The sequence below is a fragment of the Cyprinus carpio genome, chromosome B20 (assembly GCF_018340385.1).
Source record: "Cyprinus carpio isolate SPL01 chromosome B20, ASM1834038v1, whole genome shotgun sequence".
Taxonomy (NCBI): domain Eukaryota; kingdom Metazoa; phylum Chordata; class Actinopteri; order Cypriniformes; family Cyprinidae; genus Cyprinus; species Cyprinus carpio.
In genome coordinates, this window is record NC_056616.1 from 6,241,869 (window position 1) to 6,252,304 (window position 10,436).

The following is a 10,436-nucleotide window of genomic DNA, read 5'->3' on the forward strand; positions in this document are numbered from 1 at the left end:
GCTGCTGTTATGTCTATTAATCAAAGGACAAAGAAAGAAAAAAAAAAGATTAAAAAATTAATTTTATAGCTTTAAGGATTCATCTATATTAAAAGGGGTCATATGATGCTGCTAAAAAATAACATTATTTTGTGTATTTGGTGTAATGAAATGTGTTTATGTGGTTTAAGGTTAAAAAAACATTATTTTCCACATACTGTACATTATTGTTTCTCCTCTATGCCTGGCCTTCTGAAATGCGTCGATTTTTACAAAGCTCATCGCTCTGAAAAGCAAGGTGTGCTGTGATTGGCCAGCTATCCAGTGCATTGTGATTGGCCGAATGCCTCAAGTGTGTGACGGAAATGTTACCTCTTAACATATTGTGATGCCTTGTCCAGCTGGAGCGACAAGACATAAACATAAAACCCATTATAACTGTGAAATAAACATGATTTCTAAACGTGTCTTCTTTCGGAAGACAAAAACAAAGTAGTTTCACTTTCTCAACGAAACGGTGTCACACACCATGAGTGAGCAGAGGCTGGAGGCCTAGAGTGAGCCGCGGCCGCCTTGAGTGAGCAGAGGCAGGCGGCTTGAGAACGGTGCGGCAGGAGGATTCTACGAAGGAGTGTACCTTGGGCTTGCAGCAACCACATGTGACGACCCCGGGCTGGACTCCGCTTCATCCACGGTGAAAGCAGATTCAAGTTGATGTATTTCCTCAACGACCAGCACGAACCAGCCCCAGGCATGACGAAGCAGATATCGTCCTCTTTTGAAAGGCCAAACAAAGTAGTTTCACTTTCGCAGTGAAACACAGTGTCTACACAACATGGTGGCGGTGGCAACAATACTTTAACGAGAATAAAAGGTACGCCTTCTTTCTTTGCGTGAACATCTGTGTGGCATTATGCAAATCTTCCCACATACTGACGTAGATATGTAGGGGCGTGTTAGAATGAGCCGTTTCAGGGGGGCGTGGATGAGTGTTAACTTTTATAAAGAATATCTCTTTGGATTTGAGACTTTAGTCTTTGCAACTTCACAGATCTTCTTTATTCACCAAGAGATTGTAACACTCCAAAGAGAAAGGAAAATTTTAAATTGCATCATATGACCCCTTTAATTTCTTATACCTGTTAAAATATAGACATTTTAATTTTGTTATTTTAATGCTTCAAAAAGCAATTTTAGGTTGTAATGTTCTGCTATCTGTTCTGCAAACTATAAAAGTTACACCTGTCATAAAACCAGAGAGAAAGGCTGCATGGCTAGAAATTGTAAAAAAAAGTCAAAGTCTTTTTTTAAAAAGTCAAATAATAGTATGTGAGAGAGTCAATTGTAATATCACTACATTCCTATTGACGTGACGTGACGTGACATTCAGCCAAGTATGGTGACCCATACTCAGAATTTGTGCTCTGCATTTAACCCATCCGAAGTGCACACACACAGACCAGTGAACACACACACACACACTGTGAACATACACCCGGAGCAGTGGGCAGCCATTTTATGCTGCAGCGCCCGGGGGAGCAGTTGGGGGTTTCGATGCCTTCCTCAAGGGCACCTAAGTCATGGTATTGAAGGTGGAGAGAGAACTGTACATGCACTCCCCCCACCCACAATTCCTGCCGGCCCGAGACTCGAACTCACAACCCTTCGATTGGGAGTCCGACTCTCTAACCATTAGGCCACGACTTCCCACCAAACGTTGACGTATTGGTCAACGTTAGAGGAACTCAGCTTAGTCTGACAGTTAACTCTTTCCCCACCATTGACAAGTTATCTTGTCATTTAAAAGACAACGCTGCCCTGCCATTGTTTTTATGGCATTCCGTGTTTTCACTGTTATACACTCGGGGGCGCTATTACACATCTTCTGAACGAGTACAAAACCACCCGAACAAAAACACTCATGAACAGGATGGAAAAACTAGCAATCTCTTATGTAAACAGATGCATATGACAAATAATGTGAACATCAGCCATAGACAGCATATAAATGAAAAGTGCATAATGCTATGGAGTAAAATGATGATCCAGGAAGTGGTATATGTCTGTTCAAGCTTTGGTGGTGCTGATGGAAGCGATTTACTGGATTTATGCTTTGATAATCATACTGAATATTACCCAGATGTAGTTTTTTATAAAAATGTGATTTTCTCAACTTTTTGCTCAAAATTATACATTTTTATGAAACCTACCTACGTTCAAGTCTTGATAAAAAAAAAAAAGAATGCTTTAAGCTAGAAGAAAACAGATTTTTTTTGTTTAAAAGTAGTGGCTTTGATATTTATTTTGGTGTATTGCATATTCAAATATTCATACAACAAAATATACTGTAGACCATCAAATTTGAGTGAAAATCATAAAAATCGCTGGCGGTTGCTGGCAACTTTTTTCAAAAATACTGGCGGGGATAGAGTTAAAGGATTAGTTCACCCAAAAATTAAATGTCCATGTTTTACTCACCCTCGAAGCATCCTAGGTGTATGTGACTTTCTTCTTTCAGACGAATCCAATCTGAGTTATTAAAAACTGTCCTTCTTCTAAGCCTTTCAATGGGGGTAAGAGGGTATTTGTTGTCAACAGTTCAGAAGACGTGAAATAAAGTGCGCGCATCTGTAATAAAACGTCCCTCACATGGCTCCAGGGGGTGAATAAAGCCCCCCTGTAGAGAATCCCCCCTTGTAAGATAAATATCCAGATGTGAGAAAAAAAAAGTGTTTATTACATTTGAAATATAACTCCGATTGGATTTGTCTGAAAGAAAAAAGTCACATACACCTAGGATGCTTCGAGGGTGAGTAAAACATGGACATTTAATTTTTGGGTGAACTAATCTTTTAACTCTTTCCCCGCCAGTATTTTTGAAAAAAGTTGCCAGCAACCGCCAGCGATTTTGATGATTTACACCTAGGATGCTTCGAGGGTGAGTAAAACATGGACGAATTTTCATTTTTGGGTGAACTAACCGTTTAACCTGCTTTAGACCAGGTTAATTTCCCTGCATAAGTTGCCACAGTGACTAGCTTGATCTAGGTCTATGTTAAATTTGCTTTATGGAACAACATCATTTGACAAGGAGTCAGATTAACTGAAATAAGCCTGGCTTATTTGGCAAACTTGTTTTATGAAACAGGCCTTAAGACATTAGAAGTGATCATATTTTTTCCATTGCATCATATTGCATCAAATTGCATTGTGTTAAATCGAATCAAATCTTACCGCATCATAACAGGGGTGAATCGTATCGCATCCCATCGATATCTGCTTCATATGTATATTTAATGTATCGTATCATTGAATATGCATCGAGATATGTATCGTATCGGCCTCAGTCATGGAGATGCACATTCCTAACACACATATACATATATATATATATATATATATATATATATATACATATATATATATATATACATACACGTATATATACATACATATATACATACACATACATATATACATAAATACATATATATATACATACATATATATACATACATATATATACATACATACATACATACATATACATACATACATATACATACATACACACATATACATATACACATATACATACACGTATATATATATATATATACATATATATACACATATATACACACATATACATACACATACATATATATACATATACATATACACACATACATATATACACATACATATATACACATACATATATATACACACATACATACATATACACACATACACACATACATACATATAAACACATATATACATATACACACATATATACATATACACATATATATACATATACACATATACATATATATACACATATATATACATACACATACATATATATACACATACATATATATACACATACATATATACACATATATACACATACATACACATACATATATATATATATATATATATATATATATATATATATATATATATATATATATATATATACACATACATATATCAGGGCTCCAAACAAAAAAATCGAGTAAGGAGCCATTGGCTCCTATAAGAAAAAATCTTAGGAGCCAAATAATTTTTTTAGATGCCACAGAATAAACGTGTTATTTATTTATTTTACGATTATTATTATTTATTTATTTACATTTCAACATTTCAATCATACCGTCATGTGTTTATGTCTCATCTTTTCCGACTTAATCAGCATTTTAATCCATCTTGTAGATGACCTGGGAACTAAGGTTCATTTAAAGTGGGAACTAAATGTCTTTTCCATCTTGAAATCTACAGTCACAAAGAATTGTTCATTACACAGAATCTGTACCAGTATCATGGAGCATAAGCATCACTTGGCCACTGAGTGTAGCTTGGGCTCCTCCTACATGAGACATTTCAGTAAGTTGTACTGTAGGCTCTCTTATAAAATAGCCTACATTTTGATGTTAATTCATGTTCACTATGTACTATATTAGTAAAGAGAAAGATTAAATGGGTTCACTTGCCCCTGAACTGAGGCGTTAAAGCCACCGCGCCTGCCCCATTAAGGAGCGCCAAAACTGTAGCCTATTGTTTGAATTTCGTTATGAATTCGGAATAATTTTAAAGCTGGTACTTTTTATTAAAAAGTGACAAAACACAGAGCTTTTTGCGATTACTGGACGGCAGTTGCACTTCAAATAATGAAGTTCACGCATTAAAAGAACACACACCAAGATCTTTAGAAGAAGCCATATTAGTAATTATTATAAACGAGAATTGTTAACGATATCGCCAATATTCACACAGCTGACAGTTTTACCTGTTCTAGTTTGTTCAAGTTCCGTCTCCGTCATTTCTCTCTCGCTGCACAGCGGAGCTGCGTTTATCAGACTGTGTGCGTCAGAGAAGAGGACTTGTCTGAAACTCTCTTTTTCCACTAAAACTTTGATGCGCATCGTCTCAGTTTAATACGTGAACATAAAAGATTTGATCACTAAACAATTAGGAAAAAAGGCATTACATTCAATTTTTTAAGTTATAACGTAAATATATACCCAGATAGCAATAACACTCGGGCTGATTCTGGCTGAAATGCGTCTCTGTCGGTTCAGTCTCGGCATCGGTGAGAAGATAATGGACCAGAGCCACGCCGACTCTACAAAACACTTCTGGCTGACAGACGGCTTTTTCTCTATGGGCCGATCTCGGCTGAAAGCTGTTGTACACGCAGCAGGTCCACACTCGGTGTAGTTGTGTGTATTAACCTTCGGCCCGAGTTCGTTTTATCACAGACGGGGCGCTGCTAGAATGTAGCAAATCATCCGCCTGAGAAAACTTTTTAGCGGTTAAATACTGAGGAGCTTTCGGCGGGTAGTCGCCAGTGGCGACCTCAGCAAAAACGTCACTCGCAAATTAATATTTATGGTCGCAAATGCGACTATTTTAGTCGCCGTTTGGAGCCCTGCATATATATATATATATATATACATACATATGCGCCATGATTTACAGATGACACCCACTAAAATGACATTCAGTGCAACAAGTTCATATACCAAAAAAATCTTATCAGGCATATAGAGCAAGAATCTTTAGATGTCTACAAAAGACTACTTAAGGATCACAGTGCAGCCCCAAAAAACGAATTAATTGTAATTATAAATCTTACCAAATTTACCATTTGTCAGCAAGTTTTTAGTCATTTAAAATATATTAAAAATAAGTATGTTCACTTTTTTCCTATATTTTAATAAGTGCAAATCAAAGTAAGTATGTTGTTTCATGTTGGTGTGATATTTAATTATACAGTCCTCTGTCTTAGTGCCCATGTTCACATTCCTTTGCACTAGGGTTAGACTGAGGTCTTTCTTACCTGGTCAACATGGTTTCCATCACCAGTGGGCCAGCGGTGTTTGCTTGCAGTGCAGCCACCCAACTGCTCCCCAGGCTGCCTTTGAAAAAAATAGCCCACAGTGGCATCATCTTGGGAACGACCGCTCAATGGAGGCTGAGGGGTGCTGGGGTTGGGATTTGCCACCCGGTCCATACCTGGCAGAGGGTGAGCTCCTACATGTCCCTGCCCAGCACCTCCTACTGTAGCTAGAGAACCCCCTGCATGGACTCTGACACCTCCAGTCTCTGGCGCACCATTTGTGTGCAGCATCCCGCCTCGTGTCTCCTGCCAGGCCACGTCATTCATACCTAAGATGCTGCATGGAATGTTCATTCCACGGAAAAACCTACAGAAAAAAATGACTGTTTTAAGGACCAGAGAAGTTAATTGCAATTAAAAAAAAAAAAAAAACCTTTATTTGCCTCCATGGGATTAATGATTAATCTTCATTTCATTCCACAATAATTGACTAAATAGTTTATTTTAAAATATATGGAATACAGAATCACTGTTTTACATAAAAGGCAACCGTTAACCTTTATGTAATCAACAGCAGCCAAAATAAGGACTACATTTCAATAATAACTATGTGTGTGTGTGTGTGTGTGTACACACATATATAACTATGCACACACACCTCACACATAATAACTAAGTTATGCAATCAAATACAAACAAATAAAACTCCACAAATTGTCTAGAGAACAAAGCCGCAGAATAATTTCCTATTATCTCTAGAAATGTGTCCAATAACTAAACCTTGCTTAATCAGTTTTTAAAAGCAGGACATTTTGAAAAGCATAAGATTCTAGCTTTAGAAACCGTTTTTTTTTTTTTTTTTTTTTTTTTAAAAGACCTGAAATCACGCGTTTCTATGTGAATGTTTTGGGTGTAGTTACAGGGATAGCAGAATGCTAACGGCTAACACACAATTGATGGACGGCGGTGAATGTAGGCTTTATATTAGATGTAAAAATATGCAGATTTGTCTTTAAATCTTCGAGCTCACAACTAAATCCTTAAATGTTTGGTCTCAGTAGTGTTTTTATATGATCGGCCTGTCTGTTGTTTGTTAGCATCGCGGGGCCCTTTACTCCGCAAGCTACCACCACCTCGCTAACAGTCAGCGAAAGATAGGGCTTGTTTTAATACGAAACCTGATTTATTTCTATTTTAAAATTCAACAGCGCCATTGAACTGATATGCGACATTGCAACTAAATCCAAATGTGTACCAAAAATCCAAGTCCGACTTCAATGTGTTTGTGTTTCTGCTAGTGCGCGAGACGCTTTGTTGGTGAAACAACACAGGCCTCTCACCTCTAAAAGTTCGTTTTACAACGAATGAATCCCTTAAAAACCACTTACAAATAATTATATATCTTTACACGTTGCCCTCACTGTTATGAACCCAACAACGAGGATATTTCATAAGAATTAATTAATAAAGCCCCATGTTTTTTGGCTGATAAACTCACAACATGGCCCCCTGCTCAAGCCCCTAAACAAAAGGGGCTACAATTGACGTTCGCGCTCCCAAATATCCATTACATCTGGTTAAAGATACTCACGCGTGGTGTGTGATGATGTTCAAGCCCGATGTTTCGAGGCTATGATGGACACGGTGTTGTGTATAAGTTTAGTATCCGTGGAGACAGTGTTGTGTGTGCTTTAATCATTAGGTGTTGGAGGCGCTTGTGTGGGAGTTTGGGCGGATTGGTGCCCTCCTCCCCTGTGTATACACTCTGTCACACACAACGCATCCAACATCAGTCCTGCACACTAACATTTCAGATGATCATAATTGTATTCCCCAAACTTTACGCAAACCACTGTTTTCGATGTTTTCAATTTACAGATGTTAAATATAATAACACAGGTTTGTTTAGTTTCTTAAATAGAGTTATGTTATACAAATATAAGAGTGTTCACGTAAGTTTAAAGTCTAAAAAAGAGCAAATATTAAATTTCTTATAGAAATATATCTAAATAATAATAATAATAATAATAATAATAATAAAAATAACAGCAAGCGGCGATTATCGGGATCCAAGCACTAATGCCTTGTATAGATGACATATTGCATATTATTGCTCTTTTGTTGGTTTTGATTGCTTCTATTTTCATAATTTGTAAAAACGTCTGCTAAATGACTAAATGTAAATGTAAATTTAAGTGTCTTTATATCGAAGTATTATTATATGTTCTATATTGCAACAGACAAATAATATTTTTGTTTTAATTTGACTGTATATACCTTACAGTCATGTCTGACAACTTCTGAATTTAGTATGAATATGACGGTATTTTGGAGATCACAGATTAGACTTGTATTGTTTTAGCCTCTATTTCACTTTATAAATATATAATGAATTTTATGCGTATTAGTTAATCTATTAAACCATTTACGCAGATTTTAAACTATGCGATCTAAAATAATTTGTTGTCTTTTGCCTCCCTCTGGTGGACAACATAAGTATTACGGCCTCCATCTTTCATTTCAATTGATAAATGGCTGATATATTATTAAATGCTGTTAGCACAAAGGACATCATATGTTCGTGAACAATGAGTAAATTTGAATGCAGCAATATGCAGACTACTACAATAAAAAAGTGGCAACTTCTTATTTTAAATGGGCAAAAATACATAAAGTCATGTCATTCAATTTGACAAATGTTTTTTTAATCATTAGGATATGTAAAAATGAAGGTAGCATTTAATGACCTTTAAGTGTTTTGGAGATCACATTTCTTTGCAAGCTAATAAAGTTTATTCATCCATATAAATAAATTTTGTTTACTACAAGTCATTATTCTGAAACATTTACACATTGATTTCAATTTATGAACATTCATGTGTTATTCACATTGATATTAACTATTGATCCCTGTTAAATTGCTGAAACACTCAAAAAATGTTTTTAAACTATGTCAATTGGAAACTTTTAATATAAAGTAAAGGAAGACAAAAATATACCTAAGGATATGAAGAATATGGTGTTTTTTGTGTGTGTGTTTTTTTTTTCAAGAATCGGCTAAAACACATCTCTTCCATCTTTATTTGACCCTGTAACTCTAGCACTCTCTATTTTAATTATATTCTTTGAAAAAACACTGGTCCCTTTTAGACTTGCACTCTATTCATTTGCTGCTTGTTTTCTTTAAAATAAACTAACTTTCTAGTCTTTCGTATTCTATCTGTTTTATTTTCATTTATTATACATTTAGCAGATGCAAGCGACTTACAGTGCATTCAGACTAACATTTTTTTACCCAACATGTGTTCCCTGGGAATCAAACCCACAACCCTTAGCGCTGCTAACACAATGCTCTACCACTGAGCCATAGGAACAGATTTTCTCCTCTCTTTCAATTGTTTTACTCCAATGATTGGTTAAATTTTTTTTCATTTTTTAAATAAAAGATCAAAAGGATAAACAATGCAGATTTATTTTCACAGCCGCCTTTGCTCATATTTACCAAGGTTGCCAATATTAGTGGAGGGCACTGTATGTGTGGCCGATTTCTTTCAAATTTCTCACAGAGCTTTAGGGCCTACCAAGTTTCATTCATATTAGCCTCCGTTAACCCCATCTAATAGGTGCTCAAACTTCATTTACTGATGGTGGCCATGTTTTTCGAGATACACCAATGTGCTTATAGACAACTGTGGAACTTTGGACACAGACACTGCATGTGATTTTTAAGTCGGTCGGACTAACATAAGTTTTTTGTCCAATGGAGCTTTTTCACATTTCCGGGTTTCTCAGCAGTGCAAGTTGTCATAGTTGGGTTAACTTGAGAAGCAGTGAATGGGAGAGTACCACAGATATATTTTTTGCATTCCCATTTGCTCACATAGCAAAAGAAAAACTCCACAATAGTGTTTTCATGACTTTCAATAAAAGGGGGAAAAAATTAGAGAGAACGTTGTCAAAAGGCTTGTTTGAGATGCACCTTGCCTCGCCTGAAATGTAGGCTAGAATATGTGGCTGCAGTAAGGGGAGGGGTCAAAAAAGACCTTTGAAGTCGGACACTTCCTGAATCTCACTGTTTTGTCTCCTGCAAACGTCAGCAATGGAGGAGATCGCGTTCGCATTTTTTTTATCGCAGACGAAGTGGATGTAATCGAAATACCACTGTTTTGTCATCATGTGCATCAATTCCTTTGTTCTGCTGAACACAAAGGAGGAAATTTAGAAGAATGTTTGCAAACAAACAGGTTTCTGCCACCATTTCACGTCCATAGTATTTTTCCATACTATGCAAGTCAAAGCTGTTTTGTAGCAAACATTCTTTAGAATTTCTTCCCTTGTTTTAAGCCAGACCCTGACACTTCTCAGATGAAACCACACAAAGATGAGGCATAATGGCTAAACAGTCCATTTTTAATGGATTGATTTATTAATTCACACAAACATACAATAGAATAAAGTGAAAATTACAACAAGGAAGAATTCTAATTAAGAGAAAAATTAAATAAAATAAACGCATGTCCTAATTCTTAACTTCACTAGGCATGTTTTGTTTTTGTTTAATTCGCAAGTAAATATAAATAAATGGGTAGCTAATCTTCTTAGA

The 10,436-nt window shown here is 36.1% G+C and overlaps 1 protein-coding gene across 6 annotated transcripts in view; it reads right to left on the reverse strand.

Annotated features, from left to right (window-relative positions):
* LOC109069708 (pumilio homolog 2-like) overlaps window positions 1-7,612 on the reverse strand; it is an 87,570-nt gene extending 79,958 nt beyond the window's left edge. For 4 of the 6 annotated variants that reach the window (XM_042747352.1, XM_042747350.1, XM_042747351.1 and 1 more), the window contains exons 1-2: window positions 7,425-7,611; window positions 5,834-6,200 (exon numbers count right to left, since the gene is read on the reverse strand). In XM_042747352.1, coding sequence (XP_042603286.1) covers window positions 5,834-6,187 — 354 coding nt within the window. In that variant the 5' untranslated portion in view covers window positions 6,188-6,200; window positions 7,425-7,611. Of the gene's footprint in view, window positions 1-5,833; window positions 6,201-7,221; window positions 7,240-7,424 lie in introns of those variants that run through there. The other 2 variants (XM_042747349.1, XM_042747348.1) reach the window with 2 other exon arrangements.
* Window positions 7,613-10,436: the final 2,824 nt, after the last annotated feature.